Raw genomic sequence first — 24,676 nt, 5'->3', positions numbered from 1 at the left:
ACACGCTCTCATGTGCTTGGTATTATATATAAATTTACAAATAATTAATATTAATATTATTATTAACAATTGCCTTTCTGGCTCAATGACATGAGAGTGACGGTTAAGACTTGTAATTCTTGAGGTTCGGGGTTTTTCACAGTGGTAGGTTTCCTCCTTGATGGTGCTCTTGGGTGAGTCAGGCCTGAAACGTCATTATCAGTATGGAGAGTTGACATCCCGTCTCAGGATGACACGCTTGGTTATTAGAGACGGATCCAAACGCAGTTAAAAGAAAATATATATTATTAATATTAATAAACAATAAATGAAAAAGACCAATAGCATCACTTCCTTACTTGAAAGTTGAAACTCGTAACCAAATGAAGACAATCATAATATTAATTCTATCTGCAAACTACCTTCTCTCACGACGGAGATATATATACTCCGTCCACCTTTAAACCACCAACCACCATCATCATGGGCACATGTGCATCCAATCCCAAGCCTCCAAAACGAAACCCATACGCACCACGCGACTTACCGGAACAACCCAAGACACCAGAACATGAAGATACCTACGATTCATCCGTCACCGGAAAAGCCTCACCGTTTTACCTCAGTCCTATCCAGTCCTTATTAGGCATTCAAAAGTCTCCGGCACGGCCCTCAACCGGCGATAACTCTACGCCGAAAACTGGAGCGTTTCCGCCGCCATCGCCGGCGAAGCATATAATGGCGGTGCTGATGGGAGGACGGCGGAGACGGCGGACAGAAGATGGTCAGGAAGTGTTGACGGGTTTGGATAAGAGGTTCGGGTTGTCGAAACGGTTTAAGGATTTGTACGAGGTTGGAGAAGAAGTGGGACGAGGGCATTTTGGGTATACGGTGTCTGCCACGTGTAAGTCCGGTGAACACGACAGTGAAAAAGTCGCCGTGAAAGTCATACCCAAGGATAAGGTATTGAAATATGAAAGTGATTATTTTCACATAATTGTTTTTGTTTTTTTTCTAGAAGGATGATTAAGAAAATTAACCCTGATCGAACTTCGTTAGACTGATAAACTATTAAAACCGAACCGTTTGAATTATAAACTGGCCAAACACGCAAACTTGTTTATGTTATCAGGGCCGTCTTCGAACTCATACTGGGCTCAGCCGGCTTATAGGGCATGGTTTCGATAAGAGAATCAAATATTTTTATAAAATATTATTATATGTATTTAAAAAAATAAACCTATATAATGAGAGTTTGATGCTCTAGAAACCAAAAAAACCTAAAAATGTTATTGCTACAATATGTCAATAATAGTTATTTTGTTTATTCATATTACAATTAACGTTGATATTTAAAAAAAATATATTTATATAAGACCCATTTTTAATATTTGTCTTGGGCACTAAATTGTTTGTTCTTTTCTCTATACACACTTTTTTTTTAAAAAAAATCAGTAGCAATTATGATAATTTTTGTGTAGATAATTTAATAATTATTAACCAGTGAATTATGAAAACATTCAATGTTTAATAATATGTAACGTTTTAATTCGTATCATGGCCATCCGGTGCATTGGAATTAAGCTAATTAATTTTCTATTGCCGTTTTGCATTAAAGGATTGCTGTTAACCTTTCATTTTTTCAATAAAAAAATTGTTTAGTGATGAAATAATTGTCACAAAGTTGCACCAATCAGCCGGTGTCCCGATGATTGAGTGCTACGTGCCTTATGTCCAAGGCTTGATGCAAAACTACTATCGAGCCGGGGGTCTCACCGGAAGCAGCCTCTCTATCCCTATGGGATAGAGGTAAGGCTGTCTACATCTTACCCTCCTCAGACCCTACCATAGCATTGCTATTGATGGGATATACTGAGTACGATGATGATGATGAAAGTCTTCTATAACACTGAAGACAGTCGCAAACTAGTGACATTTGGTTTCCTTTGTAAGAAAATATGAAAAGTCGGTCTTTGTGACTGTTTTGTCAAAAAATAAAGTCTTGTCAATTTTTGTGGTAGCGTGTATTCTTACTAGAAAAAATATGAAAACATTTGATGGATGAACCATTTTATATATTACATCCAAGATACGTATATTTGGATGTGCCAGTGAATATTGACTCATTGTGATAATCTATTAGTTCTAGTTTTCATTAGCATGTGAAAAATGAATAATATCTGATTTAATTGATCACAATCATAATATTAAATTGGATCCGTATATCCGTGATCCCCTGAAGTATCTAATATATCCTATTAATTTATTTCATTATTTGATCTTCCATTATTTAAATTTAGAACCTCAAACAACACAAACAATCAATAGTTATTTTATGACGGTTGATTATATGATTTTACTTAATCACTTTCAAAACCGACTACCTAATTAGTTATTGATCAAGGACATGAAATGTAATTATGTTTGGCAGATGACGACCGCAATTGCGATCGAGGATGTGAGAAGAGAGGTGAGAATACTAAAAGAATTGTCTAGGCATGTTAACCTCGTACGTTTCTATGATGCTTTTGAAGACAATGATCATGTCTACATAGTCATGGAGTAAGTATACACCCATATTTGGCACGTGAGATATATGATTCTAATAACAAAAAGTTAATTCATATAAAATATATAAATAGTTGTATTTTGACAACTTTACTCGAGGGTAAATTTGTTAGATAATATTATCAAGCATGAACAACTTTTTTGTTATATATATCTAACTTTGCGTCTCTCAGATTATGTGAAGGCGGCGAGCTTCTTGATCTAATACTTTCAAGGTTCTAAAAAACATGCATAGCTTTTTAGAGATTTTTTTGATTATTTTTAAAAATCATAAGTTTAGTTTCGAATTTATAATTTGTTTTAGGGGCGGGAAATTCACCGAAGATGAGGCAAAAAATGTTATAATTCAGATGCTAAATGTAGTTGCATTTTGCCATCTACAAGGCGTAGCGCATCGCGATCTTAAACCCGAGGTCCAAAACTACAAACTATATTCTTTTTTATTATGTTTGTGTTTCCGCTCTATATTTGAACTTGACCTCGAATTTATTCATGTTTTGCTAATTGTTCTTTTTAGTTCATTTGATTAGAATTTCCTGTTGAAATCGAAGGAAAATAATTCCCCGTTAAAAGCCATCGACTTCGGGTTATCTGAGTTTGTTAAGCCAGGTAAGTAATGAAACACGAATTAACAAATGTTTAGATTTGTGTTTTGAACTGATTAATATCAACTAATCACAATCAAATAATTAATTGTAATAAATAATGTTAGATGTGCTTCAAGTGGTTGCATGTAGTAATCAAATAATAGACTCAGATTATTTAAAAAGCTAAAAACTTATTTCTTCAAATTATGTATTATTGAAGTATTCAGATTTACATTATCCCATTAGTATTTTATAACTTATTATTATATTGAAAATAATCACATAATCAGTTATGTTACTTGAGATTTTAGGCGGTATTCACGAGTTGTTAATTACTCGTAGCGATTTGCAGATGAAAAACTTAACGACATTGTTGGAAGCTCGTATTATGTAGCACCCGAGGTTCTACTTAGGTCATATGATACCGAAGCCGATGTCTGGAGTGTAGGTGTGATATCATACATTCTTCTATGTGGTAGTAGACCATTTTGGGCCCGGACCGAGTCAGGCATTTTCCGGGCAGTCCTCAAAACGGTTCCTAGTTTCACCGAAAGCTCATGGCCTTCATTATCACCAATAGCTAAAGATTTTGTGAAGGGTCTATTGAATAAAGATCCTCGTAAACGGTTAACCGCTGCCCAAGCTCTAAGTAAGTGTTCATCATGGTTTGCTCGGTCTTATACTTTCTTCTACATGCTTTTATTAAATACTATTTTTGTCACACCATTTCTTGTTTCATTCAGCCCATCCATGGATTCGTGATCATAGTGCGGTAGAAGTACCAATTGATGTTCGAGTTTTGAGATCGTTAAAATCTTACACGGCTTCACCTCCTTTGCGCAAAGCGGCTTTACGGGTACGCTCTATGTAAAGTGTAAACTATATTACATTAACATTAACACAAGTAAACATATAAATAATAAAGTGTATAATGTTTGTGTGTATCAACTTTCTGATTACATGTTTTTTCTATACGTTACAGGCATTGTCAAAAACCTTGACTACAGATGATCACTTTTACCTTAGGAAACAATTTACACACTTAGCGAACTCCGAGCGTGTAACAGTCGGAAGCATTAAAACGGTTAGACATCGTCTCGCTGCTCTTTTTATTTTAATTTTTTTTTAACAACACATGGCTTTATGATTATACTCCCTCCGTCCCATTATAAGTGTCCTAGTTTGATTTTTCAAGTCTTTCTTGTTTAACTTTGACCGATAATATTTTTGTTTGTGTTATATAATACTTGATGTAAAATATATGAATGGATTGGGTTTTAAATGTACTTTACATTGATATAATTTTCATCAAGTATTATATGACACGAACAAAAATATTTACGGTCAAAGTTGCAAAAGAAAGACTTGAAAAGTCAAACTAGGACATTTATAATGGGACGGAGGGAGTATTATTTATATGTTATAATTGTGTGTGGACACCGGACAGGCGTTGATGAAGCATGCGACGAATGCAATGAAGGAAGCTCGAATCATAGACTATCTTAATTGGGTAATTGGTTGTCTTAAAATTTGCTAGTTAACTAAATAATGGTCTTCTTGTGTATGTTTTGGCTAAAAGTTTGTTTATGTTTGATGGTTAGCTGACTGCACTAGAGTTGGACTTTGATGATTTTTGTGCGGCTGCGGTTAATGTTTATCAGCTCGAAGTACTTGATCGCTGGGAAGAACATGCCCGTTCGGCTTATGAGATTTTTGAAAATGATGGTAATAGGGCCATCATTATCGAAGAACTTGCATCGGTAAGTTGATGTCTTCAATAAACTGAGTGAGTTATATAAATGGTTTCATTTAAATAAGTTTAAAAATTTATAATGTTTGAGTTTTGTGGTTTTAATTTTGTAATAGTTCGAGTTCTAACACTAACTTCTATTAAAACTTATGTTAGGTTTTTATATAACGATGGTTTTACCCTTTTTGTTTCTCAGGAACTCGGGCTAGGTCCTTCGGTCCTACTGCATGTAGTTGTGAGTGAATGGATACGACATTCGGATGGGAAGCTAAGCTATCTTGGATTTGTGAAATTGTTGCATAAGGTGTCCGCTAGAAATAACCGCAAGTTACGATGAAGTTTGGTTTTCCGGTGAGGGTTAAAATGGGTATTTCGCTTTTAGAGAAAACGAAAATAAGCATGGGTTCAAGATTCTTTCATCATGTATATATGATTGGTATCAAGATCATTTCACTCGAGTTTTTAGCCTATAAGCTCAAGAATGTGAGTTTAGTTTATGAAATGTGGAAAATGCATAGAAGCAGTGAATAATAAGTAATTGTAAACAGAAGGGTGAAATGAATAGTTTAGGTTGGAATTTGGAAATTGGAATTTGTTAGCTCATTATATTATAAAAGTTGAAAACAATAAAGGATAGCCCAATCTTAAATGGACTAGTAATTTATTGGGCCTAAACTATAATTAGTTTTGGGTTTAAAACGAAGTTTTAGATCGATCAAGTCGGGCCTATAACATATGTAGAAAAACTTTTCGCATGACATTTTTTAAGTACATAATTTTGAATTTTATTGGCGTCCTTCTAGCACAAAGTGGCATGTGGCGTGAATCTTAAAGAAAGACAAGTTGCACCAAGTATGTGATCATCATAACCACCACCAAGCCTTACCTTTATTAGCATTGCTTTACTCATTTATTATTAACTAGTCTTTATCCCCCCGTATTACAGGATTGTTTTATATTATTTGTTTCTGATATTTATTTATTTTTTGAATTTTTATTTTTTCTTATTGTATGAGATTTAATAATATACTTATGGTTTGATGATAAATTGTTTCACAAATAAATGAGATGTCATAACCCGGTTTAAAAGCTATATGGATTTGATTATACCTAAGACCCGTATATTATTTTACTATAAAATTGTTTTTTTAATTATAAATAATATATATATTTTTAAATAAATCATATATTAATTTTTAGCATATCCCTACTTTATAGGATTTTTATATCAAATATTTAGTGAAATTAGTTTTTAATTTAATGCGATTTTATAACCCGTTTAGGAAATATCTGGGTTTGATAAAACCCATACCCGTGAATTCGGGTCAAATGCATGAGAAGTCTCTATTTCAAAATCAAGCAAATCTAGTGATTCCAAAAAAGAAGGGAAACGACCACATCGCGACACGTAGGATTTTTATGTTTTCCTTTATATATATTACAGATATTAATCAAAATAGTCTCATGCCTTTAGAAAAAGAAAAGCTTTTAGTGTTATCTATATCCAAAAATTCCGACCGCCCTTATAAAATTTTGATTAAGCTTGTCGGTCGCACTCTTCACGAGAAAAATTATTAGATCCGTCACTAGGTATTCCCGCTGATATCAAAGTTGTTCCCAAACACTATCCCGAACCATCCACACCAATAAAACAGATACACAAATTTTTTTAGATTTTAATGGCTATGGTATTTCAACTTGCGTGACTTGACGTATGACAAACTAAATGTCTCATATTTTTGTAACTGATTTGACTACACATTTTTTTACAATTTGTAACTATTAAATTGCATTTTACATACTAGACAAAATACCAAACCAAATAAGCAAATATGATGATCCAACTATGGGAAATTTTCCAAAATGTCCATTTTATCAATCCATGTCAAGACTTTGTTTATGTTATAAAATCATATGTTTTATAAGTTATGAAAGAAGAACAAATGAGTCCAGTTAAATATATTAATATAATATTCAAAACATAAATTAATTTAATTCATTTATTTTATCGAAATTTGGATGCCAGTCATGTTTTTAACAGATAAAATTGACGTCTGTCTAAATTTAAGGGAGAGACCGATAGTATATAAGATGGGCATTTGATGAAATTTTTATCAAGTGAAAAGTCTTGATTTGAAATAATAATGAATGTTTTGGAAAATTTGCCCCCCTATCTCTAAGCTATATTTGATTTTCTTTGGTGTAACTGTCCTTGCGGTGGCAAACAATAAGCTCTCAACGTTTTACTCATAAAGTGAAAACCAAAAAGCCATGAATGGTGTGACTTGTGAGGTGTCTCTATCACAAATCTAATTATGACTAAGCTTATTTTATGTTTTTAAATATTGAAATGCTTTACACCCTTGTGGTTCTCATCTTCCACAACCACAACAGTTTATTACTTCACAATTGGGCATTTAAATTTTCATTGTGACAAGATGTTACATCAATGTGTAAGTATGTCTTTCAATACAGATATGGAATTGTATCATATTGATACTAGACGTGATAGATTAATGCCAATGTTAAGCGGCATAGAATTTTGCAGGGAACTTTACCGGATTTGAGTATTGAGAATAATACTTGGAGTAGAACGTTATAGGGATAAATAGTTATCATAGATCGAAACTATTAGATCAAAGTTATATAATGCATGTGTATCATTAGGTCTTGCTCAGTTGCTCACTTTCAATATTGTTCGTTTTATCAGTAGAGACTTTCATCTGGACACACTTAAATGTAGAACTCCTCACTCATAACTGCCATTGTTTCAAAAACGCGTTGGTTATATTTCAAGTTTGATTTTTCTTAGTACCCCGCAACTCTCATCTTCACAATAAATGTAAGATCTGCCTAGTATATTACATCTTTTATATTCTAACACGGTCGATTGTGATATAGATATTAAAACTCTTAAAAGGTCTTTTAAAACTATTTAGATAAAAGTAATTCTACACCCAAAGAAAATTTGATTAATTTAAATAGTTATGGTCTTCTACTTGCTATCAAACTATCAAATAATAAAACTGATATCAATGTTCTAATATTTTGATCAAGTTTTATATTTAAAAGATGACAATTCCATAAATTTACAAAAACTATATAAAAAATAATATTTTTGTTCTAAACTTACACCGAATATAATATTGCAAAACTATTTACTAAAATAAAAGAGTAATTAAAAAAGACTTTGATCATATCATTGAAATTTTAAAATATAAACAGATAAATTACAAAGAAATTGTTTAGAACATAGAAATAATTAAAAAACATAATAGTCTTCTTCTTCATCGTTGTTTGATAACAGAGTCAATCCCTCTGGAAATCTGATGAACACTACCAGCTCCATTATTATGAAGCCCCAAGCACCCAAACAACCCTGACTTGTACGGCAAGTACGTCTTCCGCCGCATCTCCTCCGCCACCGCCCTATTCGCCGTGTAATGCATCTCATGCGCCGACACCTTCCTCCCACCCACCACCGTCCTGCACCCATCACCCTTCATTATTCTCGAATACTTAACCACCGGCTCTTTACTCCTTCTAGCACTACCTTCTGAAGCGCTTCGAAACAGTATCAGGTTCTTCAGGTTAAACTTACTGTACCAGGATGGCGAGTTCTTGTGATTTGCCTCTTCATCGGATAATATATCGGAGATTCTGAAGGAGTTTTGGGTATGCTCACCAGGTGTTTGTGAAAATGCGTCAGAGAAGGAGTTTGGAATTTGGGTGTTTTTTTGGGGTGGGTAGTGATTATTTGAGATGGGTTTTAAGGGTTTGATTTGGCCGGCGTGGAAGAGTTCGTCTGCGGCGGAGATGGACGGTGGTTGTGTGAAGTTGAATGCGAAGTCGGAGTCGGAGTCGTGTTGGTGGAAGTTTACGAGTGCGTGGATGGGGCTGGTGGGTGCGCTGTAGAAGAAGTTGGGGAAGCGGTGAGGGGATGAAGGTGCGGTGGTGTAAGGGGTGGCGTTGGTGCTTGCCGCCGGTGAAGGTGTCATCACTTGTATATCCATGGTGGTGGTTAAAGGATGGAAATGAGTGAGACGTTTTTGCTTTTATACCAGTTTTTTCTTTGATATTTAAAAGAAAAAAAATAATAATATTTTTTTTTGAACGACCAACTAAGTAATGTCGGTTACGAAGCCACTGGCGGTCCATCTATTGAGGGATTCACCGGATAAAGCCCGACCCCCACGCCCGTCAAATGGCACGACAACGAGGAGCTGGTAGAACCGGGTGAGATCAGGACTCGAACCCTGGCAAGCCAGAGTCATCCCTCATATCTTCCATATAAATTGGTAATAGTGAGGTTTGACCCCTTACCTCTCACTAGTAAAGTGAGTGCTCTACCATTGAGTCACATCCAATTTATATAAAAAATAATAATAATAATAATAAAAATAAAGCTGTTTCATTATGTCAATTTTAAAAAATCAAAGGGCTTCGAAGTTGATATTTCCGTATGAAGCCCGAGGCTAGGCTAGGCTAGGCTAGGCTCGATAACTTAATAAATTTTATATGAGGTATGGGTTTGACAAGGTTTGGGGCTGAACTTAAGAACTAAATGACTAAATGAGCTTTAGACTATGTGTTGTGATAGGTTATTGGAAGCCATGTCATTCGCACACACCAAAAAGGTTCAAGCTAGCGGGGACGTTATCGATGAGGCTTCAACTGGCTCACGGACGCTTATGGGCAATTGTGGAAATGTAGAAAATGCTTTGGCTGGCACTATTGGCACACTAACCACTACAAGGTCAAGTGATTCAGTAGAGGCTTTATCCGATGCTCTGTTGGCGTCTAGTTAACGCCAGATGATGCAATATGATATGATGAATCTTGATTGTTGCTTTAACCGCAACACATGAGTTCGACTTGACTCGTTTGTACCCAAATTAACATCTCTTTCCTCTGTCACTTCACAATTAAGCTAGATGGCTACGTCACATATGTTTCTAAAGCCCAACCATTTCATTATATATTATCATTTCATTATGATTTTAGACTCGCATATCATTTTCTAATCGTTTGTACATTTTTTTTATTTTTGAGACAAAAGTTGTGCCAGTGGTAATTTCTAAGCCTAAAACAATGCCAATGGTGATATCAATGTCCCCTTGATCAAATGACTATTTAAAGTAAAATGGTTTAGTCACATTAATCATTCCCCATGATTTCACTTAACTTTATGCATTATAGGTATGTTTGACAATGAGCTTTTAGAAGCTTTAAACTTTAAACTTTTAAGAAAAAACTCATATTTAATAAAAAGTTTTGTTTGATTGAAGTATTTTCAAGCTTTTAGATTGGTAGAAAAAGCTTCATATTTGAACGCTAGTATTGGTAGTACTTGAACTTATATAAACATTTTGTTAATTTATATAATAGTTACACATTTAACTCTTATTCAAAACTAACTGCCCCACGACTTTTTTAGGAACCATAACTTTTTCACACGTTAATAACTTTTTAAACAAATTACATCATAAAAACGAACATTTTATTCTCTTTAATTTGAGTATGATATTATTATACTTCTTTAACTTTAAAAATATAACATACTACGTGATTATCGGTTATGATCGATAACAAGTCGAGTCAGGTGAGCTCGAATCATGTGTAAGACCAAATTAGGAGTCGAGTCAGATGAACTTAAGTCATGTGTAAGACCAAATTAGGATCAGAACGAGTCGATACAAAAAGAGTTAAAATAGTTCGTTTCGTATTGGTACGCTTTTGAGTCGAAAGGGGTCAGGTCAGAACAGGGCATGCTCAGAAAGGGCTTCATATCAATATAGGTTGGTTTAAAAATTATGTATTTGAAATTACTGTATATTTCAGTTTTGTTTCATGATTTTCGCCATCAGTTACACGCTTACTACCGTTCAATGAATTACACGTCTACATTCAGGTTATGTGTGCACTGTCATCAGGGAATCATGTACCGACACTGATTATGCGGTTAAATGTTAGGTTGTGCGCCCATTCCGCCGCACCACGCATGCACCCAGCTAGTTTTATTAAAAGCTTCTACTACTCTGCCAAACACGTAAATATATTTAAAAAGCTACCAGCTTCCAGCATTCAGCTTACAGCCTTCAACTTACAGCTAACAGCCAGCAGCTAGTTTTGCCAAACATACCCTATATATATTATTTTGTATGTTTTAGACTTTAGTAAGACCAACCACTATTTTACCAAATAGCTAGATATTTCACCAAGGGTTAAACCATAAGATATATTGTTAAGCAATGGCATGGCGCAACCACATCTTTGAACAAAGTGATACATATCATTCCATACGTAATTAAACCCATAAATGATAATAAGTGAAAAACAAATAAGATAATATCAACCAACTTTAAGCAGTCTACTCTATTGATGCTGTGTTGTTAGAAGGGTCTTTTGCTTTTTAGTTTTAATTTCTTGAACATACTTTCTTACCTAAAAGAAGATAACTTTATGAAGAATGTTATGATTGTTTTATTCTTTTCAATAAATTAAACTGTATATAAAATATTAAACGGAAGCAATAGTTCTTTTTCTTTTTGTTATTAATGATGTTATATTTATAAAAATTCGATTAAACATGAAGTTTGACACGCGTTGCTCTTGTTTGACACCAATTATTGAAAATATATTCAAGTTCTTAATACCAATACTACATCACTTTATGAATATCTAGCTACTTTGTGGAGAAGAGAATTATGAAAATACATAATACTCATTTACTCATCTAGCTAAAGGTTTTACAATATCTTTATTGAAATAAAACCTATAAAAACTTTTAGTTAATAACACACAAAGTTACTTTTCTGTTAGATTGAGACCGATTACAATTAACAAAGGTGAAAGTGAGAAGTGTCACTCTTATATGTCTCCCCGACACCCTATAACCTAATGTACACGAAAGGAATGTATGACTGAGCTACAGCGAATACATATACATGAATTGAACCAACAGTACTTAAACAACATCATATTAATATAACAATTCAGTAAGCATGTTAAGTACCACATCCGGAGTCACGTTCGATATCATATTCAATATCGCATTCAGTCTAAAGCATCCAAAAAATCAAGAACCAAGATCACTGAGGGGCCATGGCTAAATTGCTTAGGGCCTATGGATGTCGAATTAGTTGCGGTGGTGGCTTTGGATGGTAAGAAAAAATTGTGAAGTAGAGCAAAGGTCGAAAGTTCAGTATGATTTGCCAACTGCAAAGAGTTTTAAGCATAATATATCATGTAATCGTCAGAGAGGCGAGGACAAATGATACCGTCGATTTTCGAGTTTTGTTATATTTCAATTGGTCGAAAGTTTCGTATGATATACAAAACCGTTTGCTATCATTCTTCGAGTTGCAAAAGACCAAAACTTGAATAGCTTTTCTTTTTTAGTTACATTCAAAAGCGCAAAGAACGGTCACTCGCTGCCTTCTAAAAAGGCATAAAAGAATGTAAGATCCAAACAAAAATGCCCAATAAAAGTTCTAACATTGTTAAAAAGAGCAAGGCCCGAAACAAAAAAGAGCGAATCATAGGGTTAAAATCAAACCAATTAAAAACGAGAACAGCATTGGAACCAAACGACCCTTTTTCAGATGAAAATTGGTTTGAAGCAATAAATAATTTGCGTGAAAACTAGTTCTGACTTTTGTTGATCGAAACAGAAACGGTTTTGGTGCTTCGGGGTCTTCACTGACTATGTTGGTTACATATAAAAGATAACATTTAAATTATTCAGGTCACACTGCTAAGAATTTTAACTTAAAATAAAATCACCAAAAATTTAAAGTTTGAACTTTTAAAAACATAAAAAATAAAAACTTGCAGTTACAATTTATAAGCCAAAAGTCTATGATATCTTATCATGCTCTCCACTAACAGAACCATAACATTATCAGCTTACGGGCTGCTCATGATTTCCATACCCGTTCCCCGATGCAGCTCCACCACCGTACATATCTGATTCCTGATTCTGTCCCATTCCATACCCAGATCCATACCCGTATCCATACCCGCCACCACCATATCCTTGCCTTCCCTCATAGTTTCTGTTTGATTCCATTCGCTGCAAAAACAAATTCAAAAATCGCAAATCAAGAACAATACCAATCTCAAAACAAAAAACGTTTACGTTGTCATTTCTAACATGCCTAACAAACATGTTTTGTTCAGGTTGATCTGTTAAGATAGATATTAATCCATCACATGTGAATATATATATTTTATAAGATCACCAACCTATTTCACCATTTATCATCCGTTTAGCACGTTACAAATAACAACCCGTTTAGGTAATTCGGCCAAACGGGTCGTATTACGCGATTTGAAGTGTTTGGCTTAAAGTTGATGACTTAATGATTTTTAAACGAACAATTATAGGAACCGTGTTTGGGTTCATTAATTAGAGCAGACACGATTTCAACATTTCCTAAGTGAGTTGTATGAAATGGTTTTACAAGTTTCAACAAAAGATCTTTTTAATTTAAATTTAGTTATAGTTATTAAACGACGAATAAAATACCACATAGTATTTATATATATACACTAAATGACAAATGAAAATCGCAGGTTAGCCATTTTTAAAAAAGCAAAAACAAAAATAAAAATATATAAATTAAAAACAATAAACTTTCACAAGTTCATATGCATTAATTTATTTGATTGAAAAAACAAACAACGTTTATGTTGCCTTATTAAATAAATGTGCTTCAAGTCGACACAGCTAATTGAATAATTGGTTCATTTACAGCCCTACAGATTTATAATGAAAATAGAGATCAATGAATACAGCAACTAAGCAATACACTAATCACTGCATATTTGACATTAATACGAACCTAAGAATAAAATCAAAGAATATAAAACTATAGAATGCTTACCGGTCTGCCACCTGGAGATTTACCCCACGAAATCCTAACCGTCTGCTTGCCAATTACTGTCCCATGCATATTCTGAATTGCATCCTCTGCACTGCTTCTATATAACCAGAAAAAATAAGATTAATAACATTTTACAAAATCAACACCATCAAATATCAATAAAAATAAATACCTATTTGCAAATCTAACAAAACCACATCCTTTTCCTACTGGTATTTTAACTGACAAAATTTCACCACAACGATTAAATGTTTGCCTTAAATCTTCATCGGTAACTTCTGAGTCAAGTCCACCCACAAATATCTATGCAATTAAATAAATAAATAAATAAATATTATCAATACAAAAAAAATGTAACTTATTATCTATGTTAAGCTAAAAATAAACTCACTGTTGTATTTGAAGAATCTTCATCAGACATGGCACCAAATGAGCCATTTCCACCCGCTAATACAACAGCTAGTATAAATAATATAATAAAACAATTAAACTTTATATATAACATTAAAATCCATATGCTACATTAACTGATGATGCTCTAACTGCAAAAAATATGAAGAAATAGAAGACCAGAAAAACACACCTTGTGATGAAAAGTCTTGTTGACCATACTGTTGACCATATTGTTGACCATAATGTTGACCAGATGGTTTCTTAGGTGTGGCAACACCGATCCTCATGGGTCTACTAGAACAATACTGACCGTTCATCTCATTCATCGCCCTAGCTCTCTCATTCTCGTCACTAAACCTAACAAACCCGTATCCTTTTGAGCACATAGTATTCGTATCCACAACTACTTTTGCACCTTTTACTGAGGGATATCTGCTAGTAAATGTTTCAAGTAAAATAGAATCGGTAACATCTGGTGCCAAATCGCCCACGAATATAGATAATTCTGAACCAATTTCACCACGTTTATCACCACCGCCAAAACTTGCCCAGTTTAATTTGAAAACTTGATCGGTGTTGGGCATCGTGGCCCCATTGTAGGTCTGAATGACATTTTCAGCAGCTGAATGAGAAAGAAATTCGATGAACCCATATCGCTCAGATTGACCACTTTGTTTGTTCCTTATGAGCTTTATATTTTGCACCTGCAAGTTAATATTTTGATTCAGAGATAAAAAACATTATAATTTGAAGTTAAATACTCTGACTTCTAGTCTTTATATAACTATTAACGTCTAATTTCTATTGTGAAAACTTTTTATCTACTCTTCACTTCCAACAACTTTGTTTTATTAGTTCTAACTGCCCATTCTCCGATTATTCCCATTTGCTTATTCCCCGAGTTAAATATTTAAAACCAAGTTAACTAATTGGGAATTGAAAATAATACACAAAAACAACTAAAGTAACACAAATTACAAAAAGATTCCATATGAATCGGAAAAAGTAATGTCTAAATTGTTACTGAGTCGCTAAACATTACTCGTATTCGCAATTAAACAGAAAGCAAATTGGCCCATGCCCGACACGAAAAAGTATATAGGCCGGTTCAAGGTTAATGGATTCAACCTAACAAACCAACACATTTAACACCCCTAGTTGGTTATGCCCATTCAAAACTGTAGGGGTATTCATCGGTATGGCCTGGTTTATTCGGTTTGAATGTTTGTTCGGCTTAAACTGGAAAAAGAAGGCGAAAAAACATGACCATTATTTGTTATCAGATTCATCATCATCATCATCATCATCATCATCATCATCATCATCATCATCGTACTCAGTATATCCCACCAATAGCAAAGCTATAGTAGGGTCTGAGGAGGGTAAGATGTAGACAGCCTTACCTCTACCCCATAGGGATAGAGAGGCTGCTTCCGGTGAGACCCTCGGCTCGATAGTAATTTTGCATCAAGCCTTGGACATAAAACACATAACACTCAACCATCGGGACACCGACCGATTGGTGCATGTACCCTTGTCTTTCGGCTATCAACGCCACCACATGATGCCTGATTAACCTTCCGCCACTTTTAACATTATTTTCACGATATTGGTAAAATAACGTCAAAATTAGTGCAATTTCGCTTTTGCCCACCCGAGGGTTCACACATATAAAAGTAAGCTATCAGATTTGTTAAAAGTAAGCTAGTACGGTAAATGAATCGAACAAAACGACAAATTTTAAATAACCATAATTTGTTTATCGGTTGGAACCAAGTTCAGATTTTTGTTACCGAAATCCCAATTCAGTTTTAGTTTAAAATCAAACCGGAAACCAAATATGTAGTTTAGTCCTGTTTAACCGATTTGAAATTGTATAAAGGACAAACATAAAGCGATTCGCTTGGCAATTTAATTGACAATTTAAGCCTGGTTTATTTAAAAATCATTAAGTAGCATTAATTGTCTTCTATATTATTCACAACGTATTTAATTCTTTTAATTATATGTTCATAAACACCAGACATATACATAATTGCATAATTCACAAAAAGAGATCTGTATTTAAAAACTAGATATATTCTAAATATTCACTCCAATTATTCATTAAATCATTAACTATAATAAAAAGTTAAAAAAAACCCTAACTAACAAATTAACCAAATATTAATAAAATATTACCTCGCCGGTTTGAGAGAAGCAAGACTGTAAATAAGTTTCATCCATCCAGTGCTGCAGATCACCGATCCAGATGGTCTTATTATCTTCACCGGACCCCTGAACTTGACCACCGGCTGGATGCTGTTGAGCCTGATACTGTTGCTGCTGTTGATGATAATGATACGGCATATACGACGGTGGCGGCTGTTGGTACATCATAGCCGGGTGATGCATCGCAGCCCCAGGGTACTGCTGCATAGCCAGCCACTGTTGCTGCTGGTACTGTTGCATAGCTAACCACTGTTGTTGCTGCTGCTGCTGTTGTGGAGTCAAATCGGTGTTGGTGGGGTTGGTGTTGGTGTTGGTGGTGGTTGGCTGCTGCATATTGAAATCGGATTGAATGATTTGACTGACCGCCGTGAGGGTTTTGTGTTTCGTGAGTTGTTGTGGCGGCGGGATGATGAGACCTGGCGTAGGAGTCAAACCTATGAATCAGGGTTTTTAAGATTTAAAACAGCGTCCGTACATTTACATTCCACACCCTTAATCTTTATAAACACTTACAAATGCTAAATATATATCTAAATAAATCATATATTTGTTTTCCTTTTATTTTATTTATTTAGAGAGTATTTTCTAACTAATGGTAACGGTTTTAAAAAGTGTTCACAACTCGTGGCTCAATCGAAGTTCGTTTGGAAACGGTTTTTCTAGAAAAAAACTCGTATCAAAACAACTGGGTTTGGCTTGAAGTCTAAATGTGTTGGACCTAAGCCAAGGTTGGCTCGGTCGAAACTCATATAGTTGGCTTATTTATGTTGAACCCTAATTTATACTGTATATGTATAATATAATAGCATAGAAAAATATAAATAAAGTAATAGATATAATATGCCACCAGATCTTTAGATATAATGGCGTGCTTGATAAGTCAAGATGACTGGTGTGCTTGAGCTTTTAACGAGCCGATCACGATTTTTCATGTCGTTAATATAAACGAGAGCCTAATTTGGCTCGTTTAAGTTGGAGATCGAGCCTAAGCTCTCCCTGGCTTGGCTTTTGTGAACAACGGTGTATGAAAACATTTAGGAAAACTTACAACAACGTCAACGCCTAAACTAGTGGGAGTAAATAACTTAACAAATAGGTTTGAAGAAAATAAAAAGACACTTTTGTTGGAATTTAGCACACTCGTATTTGAAAAGTATAATGTTGAGAAGATACACTAAAATTATTTATCACAAATCAAAGAACCTTTAGGATTCAAAATATCATATTATTATGGATTGACATATGACATGGCAAATATGACATGGCCTAAGATGATCAAATTTTCACCTAAACAATGCTTAACAAGAAAATTGAACTTACCATGAATAAGTTTATTTTACCTAATAGTATCAAACTACTATCAATCATTTTGTATAAAGAAAAAAAAAAGGATTTTGACAAAATAAAGAAAGTGAGGAGACTAGAAATGGATAAACTCTATAAGAAGAGAGGAGGGTTTGAATTCGGAAGATCTTCCTTGTGTAATCTGTTACTGATGAGAACTCTTTATGTCCATCTATGAAACGGTGATCATTGTACTTAATTTCATCTCAATAAACAATGAATCACTGATGATGTAATTAAAGTGGGGAACAAGAGAAATAGGATGGATCAAATATTAGGAACTTAGGGTTGTCTTGGATTAGACATTAGGTTGCACCAATGTCATGTGATGAAATGGGCCTCCATGGCGTATCTAAAATTGACCACCAAAGATGGAAGTCAAAATCCAGGTGGCATTCCATTCGAATAATTTTTTATAGAAATTTGAATTTAAATTTAAATTTGGGTAACCTCATAGAATTGATTTTTTTGGAAAATTCATAATGTGTTTAGTCGGTAACTAAGGGTAAATGATACGGACGAGACTTTATTCATGTTAGTATGTTATGATTTTGTCGGACAAACAAATGGTTAATCAACACTTTACAAACTATATTTTGTGCCCGTGTTCGTTCATTAAGAAATTAAGATTGTTCGTGTTCGTTTGTATTCGTTCATTAACTTTGTAAGCAGGCATTAATGGATATTAGCAGACAAACGAAAATAATCGGATACTAGTAGATAGAAAAGAACAAACACAAACTACATTAATTTGAGAATAATGATGAGTGGGTATGAGAATGAGTTTTTAGTATTTAATGGCGTGTATTTTAGTTATTTATGTATATCAAATACGATTACTTTGAATGGTTTATGTGTGTAGGTGTTCGTAGCTTAAAGGAGCCAATTCGGAGCGTCCAAAATGGTGAATAATCAAGTTGTAGATGAAGGAAAGCAACTGGAGTTTCCTCTTGCTCTCATCACTCCTTAGGACCGACAATCAGTTTATGTCGGGTAGGTTCAGGTTAGAGTCAGAACGGGTTGATTAAAGAAAAAATTAAGTTGGTTTAGGTCAGAACGAGGACCTAAACGAGTTTTAGGTTGGAACGGTTTTGGATTGGAAGAGTTTGGGGTCGAACACGGGTTTCTCATTCCGACCCAAACACCTAAGTCTCCAACTTTGACTCGTCTTCCTAGTTAAAGTTCTATCGATTAACTTGATTTACAGGTCGATTCCTTATGATATGTCCCTGTTTGTCATCTACCAATTGTTTTTTAATTAAAAAACAAATTTAAAAGTGTTATTCTAAGTATTTAATGTATTGTCATTTTATTTAACCTAAAATTAACACATGATAAACAAAGACGGTGCATTTAAGAATTTAATTAGTCAATTTAAATCATTTAAGAGCGCACAATATATACTAAAACTAGTTTGAGACCCGTGTATTACACGGACAACAGAAGTATTCTTTACAACGTAACATGCATTTTCAGATAAATATCTCTCAAACTTGTATATAAATTTTTGTAGTATGCTTCCATGAACCATGTTTCCCTAGCATATAACATGAATTGAAATCAATTTATAAAGGCAATTAAATGAAAATATAATGAAACTAACACATATATATAAACACATAACATAATATACCTCTTAATCAATTAAGACCATGTCCTTTGAGATTATTTGTTGGGGTTTATCCCAAACATGATTCTTGTCACACCCCGACCAAAGGCGGAACATGCCAGGGTGCAACGTGATTAGACAAATACACAAGACGCTATTTAAAGTGACAATATTTAATCAACTCATTTATTTCATAAATCAATAATCAACACATCTCGTTCACACAAACAATTTGAATACAAGTAACAATTATATTGTTCGTTTTACCAATACCCTAATGGTCTTGGTAACGTTTTCATCAAGTCCCCGAGTCAACAAAAGTCAAACCTGTAACATTTCATAAAATAAAGTTTGTCAACACAAAAGTTGGTGAGCAATTCATAAGTTTGAGCATATAAGTATATAGTAATAAAAAGCCACAAAACTTGTATACAAAACGATAAATAAAAGCTATAAACTTGGATAAAATAGTTATCGCTAAACAAGTTAGCGACACCTAGCTATAAGGGGATGCCAAATAGTCTAGGATTTTATTGACAATTGCTAAACACATTAGCACCACCTAGCTACAAGGGGTTGCCAAGTAGTCTAGGATTTTATAGTTGTCGTTAATTGCATTACGTTAACGACACCTGGCCATAAGGGGTTGCCAAATGGTCTAGGATTTATAGTTCCACCATCCAAAAGCGATAAACACATAAGCATGTAAGCATAGAACACCAAATCGAGCAATCATTTAAGTAAAGTATACAATCACGTTTGTGGGTTTAAGATTCAAGTAAATAAAGCATTTAGTTTGATAAGTATGAAATGTCACCCCAAAACGGAAGATGGAAAAAGGGGTATGAAAGTACTCACCTCGATTGATGAACCGAGACTAAATAGATAAATAAATGAAGCTCGAACGGTAAACGAACAGATCCGACTTGAAACGATAAACACCTTAGCTAAAATAAATAACGCAATACATATTAATGAACTTGAAACCATAACGAAACTATATTGGAAACATTGAACGAGAAGGTTCGGTTGTAAATCGGATTATCGGTTAATTTGTTAATGGTTAGGGACTCTTACTTAAATGACAATTAAAATAAAATAATATTATTTTATTGGGCTTTTAAATTACTAACCAATATTAAATATAAGCAAGACGGTTTTAAATCAAGAGTTCGGTTTTTATGAAAATGAATTTATAATGAAGCTTATAATAATATTATTTATGATGATGATAATAATGATAATGATATTTTTAAAAAGAAATGTTTCATATATATATAGATATGTAAGATATGACGTAAAAATAATAACCGTAATTATTATTAATAATACTAATAATAATAGTTAAAGAATGAAGATCTTAGTATTAATTAAGATGTTGTTGATAAAAAAAATAATAATAAATAATATTGATAGTAAATAATGATATTAAACTCGATGTCGGTTTGATTTCTAAACGAATTCATAATATAACTATAATAATATTATTGCTAATAAATAAATGGTAATAATATGAAGATAATAATAATATGATTTTTAATAATATTAATAACAACTTTAATATTTATAAGAATAACAATAATAATAGCAGTTAAAGAATAATAATGATAATAATAATAATAGTAATCTAGTTAATAATAATAATAACAATAATAATTATCTTTACGTATTTATGTTAATACTAATAGTAACAATAAATTTATTAAGTATAACAAGAAACAAAACCAAAAACCGATCTAGGATGACACGAATCCGAGACCTCTAATTTAATAAACGTACCAACCAAACCGAACCAAAATAATTAAACCCAAGAACTTCTTATATCCATTTCCCGGGTGTTCATCTTTTACCCAATTCATACCAACAACGCAAACCCGATTCGTTTCAAAGTATTTGACCAAAAACATAACCAATACTACCAAACCAATTATTAACAATCTAATTCCGACAAATCGATATATGAAAATTAACAATACCAAACCCTAATATTAATTTACCTATTAACTGTTCCCGAGCCGAAACTGCTAGAGACGAAGAAACGGAAGTCACCGAGGCCGATTCCGGCCACCTGAGGTGCGCCGGAAAACGGCAACAGAGAGAAAGAGAAGAGATAGAAGAGAGATGACGAGAAAGAGAGAGAGAGAGCGACTGAGAGATAGAGAGCCGAGAGAGAGATAGAGAGTGAGAGAGGTGGGTGGAGTACCAGGGGCCACGGCGGCCGGCCACCGGAGACGCGCCGGAAAGCCGAGAGAGAGAGAGCTGCGGGAGGAGTTGGCGGCGGCCGATTTTTCGGTCGCTTGAAAACGAAGTCGATGGGGAAAGGGGCTGCCGAAACGCGAGGGGAAAGGAGGGGTGGTGGTGATGTCTGGGATGGTGGTGTTCGGTGGTGGTGTTGGCCGGCAAAGGTGGCTGCGGCAGCGGCCGGAAAAAGGGTGTCGCCGGAAAAAGGGTGTCGCCGGAAAACGGCTGGGAGAGGATGACGGCTGGGAATGATAAGTTAGGGTTAGGGTTTTTAGGAATATACAGGTGGTATTTAGATGTTTAACTTTGGCCCATCAAGTTCTAAATGTTTTATGAAAAGGGTATAAAACTTAAGAAATGTTAATATAGATTCGAAAATGACAAGTATTACCCCTTATGTTTTTCTTAACGACATTATAACATGACAAACATCGATTTATTGATGATCGAGGTATAATAATAATATTATATAATAATTAAATAAGGAAACAAAATGTTGAGTCGGGTTTGCATAATAAAAGTTTACAACACGAATACAAATCGAGATTTGAATTTTGACGAATGTCACAATTCTCCCAAAGTCGGATCACACACACTTTGATGATTGAGTCATCCATACAGTCATTTGTCGAGGGAAGTTGATTCAGCTTGATGATTTTCTTGTCACTGACAGATCTGTATTGAAATAATTCAAGTTTTTTTTATTTATTACAATTAACAATCATATAAGCATATGAAATAGTTGAAAGTATTAGATAAGGAATGTAAGTAGGAGGAATATGAAAAAAAAAACATACTACCCTGTTGTTTGCCATAATTGTTCTGAAGTTGATTTTTGTGTGAGGTAGCAAAGGACCGAAGGTTATTGTGTGTTATATATAGTACTTGAAAATAGTTGATAATGAATGATTTAAAATTTAAATACTATTCCCCTAAAATTAGGGGATATTTGAAGAAGAAGTCTAAGTAATTATCTAAAACAAATAATAAATTGTGATTAAATCCAAAATATAAAAACAATTCAAATTTATAGGAAAAATAAGTTGACCATATTATATTCATAACCCGTAATTGTAATTTTCGAATTATAGTTATACAATATCTTCCATAAAAAATTCTAACTTAATTAAGTTATTGATTTATAATTATAGATTTTTATAAATTTGAATAGACGTAAATAACTATTGAGACTTCTTCATCAAATATCAAATTGCAGATTATATAACAATCACTTGACCAGATTATATAACAGAAATATACCAACGAATTTAATTGAGACGATAGGAATACCTCTCCAATTATATCAAATTACAGTTGACCAGTTGCAAATTTTGTCTTAGGTCTAAATTACCATATGTATATTGTGATTAAGTTAAGAAGGAATATTGGATTTTAATAATCCCTATTAAATGGTATTTGCCGATAATAATCCCTATTCGTTTTATCGTCACTGGCGGTCCCAAATTCAAAAAAGTTGCCCCCCAATGGTCCCCCGTTAAAAATGACTTAACGGCGTTATAGTTTTTCATGAATTTCAAACCAATGTTTTAGGGCTTTTGATCGTTAGGATGATACGAGTCGATTGGTTTAAAACTTAGATTGAAGCACTATTTCAAACTAAGTTTTACATCAATCGACTCGTATCCTCCTAATGATCAAAAGCCCTAAAACATTGGTTTGAAATTCATGAAAAACTATAACGCCGTTAAGTCATTTTTACAGAAAACAATCCAATATTTACAGAAAACAATCCTTGTAAAAACCATTTAACAGGGATTATTAAAATCCAATATTCCAATTAAAAATATATATAAAGAATTCAAATTTACAAAAAACAATCCTTGTAAATAAGCTGACCAGATTATATAACCTGTAATTGAAATTTCACATTTAATTATAGATATTGATATATTCAAATTTATAGAATTCAAATTTATAGGAAACAATCCTGGTACATAAGTTGACCAGATTATATAACAAACCCGTAATTGAAATTTCACATTTAATTATAGATGTTGATATCTTCCATAAAAAAACTCTAACTTAATTAAGTTATTGATTTATAATTACAAATTTTTTAAAAATCGTATTATTATTAATATTAACTCAAAAGTTTATATTCAACATTTTAGTAAACTACGATTGTTTCAAGAATTATAAAAGTCTTTGGGTCACCGTTTTTAAAAAATCACACCAAATCGGAAGTTTAGGTACAGTTTGAAAACTAATAGTCTTTAAACCATGTAATTTAAAAAAATAACACAATATAAATTATTTGCTTATTTTTAGTATTTATTTTCATGTATTTAATAACTATTATAAATATATATATATATAATGTTAAATAAAAATTATAAACATGTGATTAGTATATATTCGTGTGATTAGTCAATACTTTAGTAGTTGTTACATTATTGATATAATGTATAATTATTTAAACAACTAATAATCCTTGATTATTGGTTTCCATTTTTATCTTGAAACATTTTAGTAAAGTTATATTTTATGATATATAATATTTAGAAAATCAAAGCCAATAAGATAGTGAATATGATAATCTAATAGTTGGGTTAGCGATATTTTAAATTTTATATATATTTTGAATTTTGAATATATTTTGACCAAATGTATCTTGAGTGAATTTGGTAAAGTGATATTTTAGTATTTAAATGATAATAGTTGGTTTGTTTTGCTAGTTATACACTTATTTATAAATATATATACAAATTATTCTTTAATTAGAGTAGTAGTGTAAGTGATTTCATGTATATTTTTTAATATACATGAACACGTTTTAAGTAAACCAAATGATCCATAAAAATTAATGGTGGGTAAAGCTATATTTGAAGACTTTAACCATTTTAACGAAAATATTTTATAATCATTTTTTTCAATAATCATTTATTTAATCAAAAAAACTATAAAAAAAATTTGTAAAGTACCTTTCAGGAGAGTTCATGATCTCATAATAGAACACTGAAAGGTTCAAAGCCAAACCCAACCGTGAGTTGGTGACAAATAATGAAAATGACTCCGGCCCCATATTTGGTAATCTCCAATTTTTGGTATTATGCAAATTCATAACACGATAATGATTTAAAAACTA

The 24,676-nt window shown here is 33.2% G+C and overlaps 3 protein-coding genes across 3 annotated transcripts; 1 reads left to right on the top strand and 2 right to left on the bottom strand.

Moving 5' to 3' along the window:
• Nucleotides 1-368: 368 nt before the first annotated feature.
• Nucleotides 369-5,383, top strand: LOC143588421 (CDPK-related kinase 5-like). Its single transcript, XM_077069426.1, has 11 exons — nucleotides 369-942; nucleotides 2,411-2,541; nucleotides 2,721-2,762; nucleotides 2,852-2,960; nucleotides 3,078-3,156; nucleotides 3,487-3,783; nucleotides 3,878-3,990; nucleotides 4,117-4,218; nucleotides 4,582-4,644; nucleotides 4,736-4,894; nucleotides 5,081-5,383. Exons 1-11 carry the CDS (start codon nucleotides 463-465, stop codon nucleotides 5,219-5,221), a joined length of 1,716 nt encoding a protein of 571 aa, XP_076925541.1. The 5' UTR covers nucleotides 369-462; the 3' UTR covers nucleotides 5,222-5,383.
• Nucleotides 5,384-8,171: 2,788 nt separating this feature from the next.
• Nucleotides 8,172-8,897, bottom strand: LOC143588417 (uncharacterized). The gene has a single exon (XM_077069422.1). It carries the CDS (start codon nucleotides 8,895-8,897, stop codon nucleotides 8,172-8,174), a length of 726 nt encoding a protein of 241 aa, XP_076925537.1.
• Nucleotides 8,898-12,641: 3,744 nt separating this feature from the next.
• On the bottom strand, nucleotides 12,642-16,801 carry LOC143588416 (polyadenylate-binding protein RBP47-like). The gene is made up of 6 exons (XM_077069421.1): nucleotides 16,347-16,801; nucleotides 14,356-14,869; nucleotides 14,164-14,231; nucleotides 13,945-14,075; nucleotides 13,773-13,869; nucleotides 12,642-12,958 (listed from the first exon to the last, which is right to left on the bottom strand). Exons 1-6 carry the CDS (start codon nucleotides 16,707-16,709, stop codon nucleotides 12,788-12,790), a joined length of 1,344 nt encoding a protein of 447 aa, XP_076925536.1. The 5' UTR covers nucleotides 16,710-16,801; the 3' UTR covers nucleotides 12,642-12,787.
• Nucleotides 16,802-24,676: the final 7,875 nt, after the last annotated feature.

Source organism: Bidens hawaiensis, unplaced genomic scaffold (assembly GCF_021521415.1).
Source record: "Bidens hawaiensis isolate Kalapana, Puna unplaced genomic scaffold, B.hawaiensis_p1.1 tig00036359_1, whole genome shotgun sequence".
In the NCBI taxonomy this organism is placed as follows: Eukaryota; Viridiplantae; Streptophyta; class Magnoliopsida; order Asterales; family Asteraceae; genus Bidens; species Bidens hawaiensis.
The sequence above is the reverse complement of the archived record's forward strand: the minus strand, read 5'-3'. Positions and strand labels throughout refer to the sequence as shown.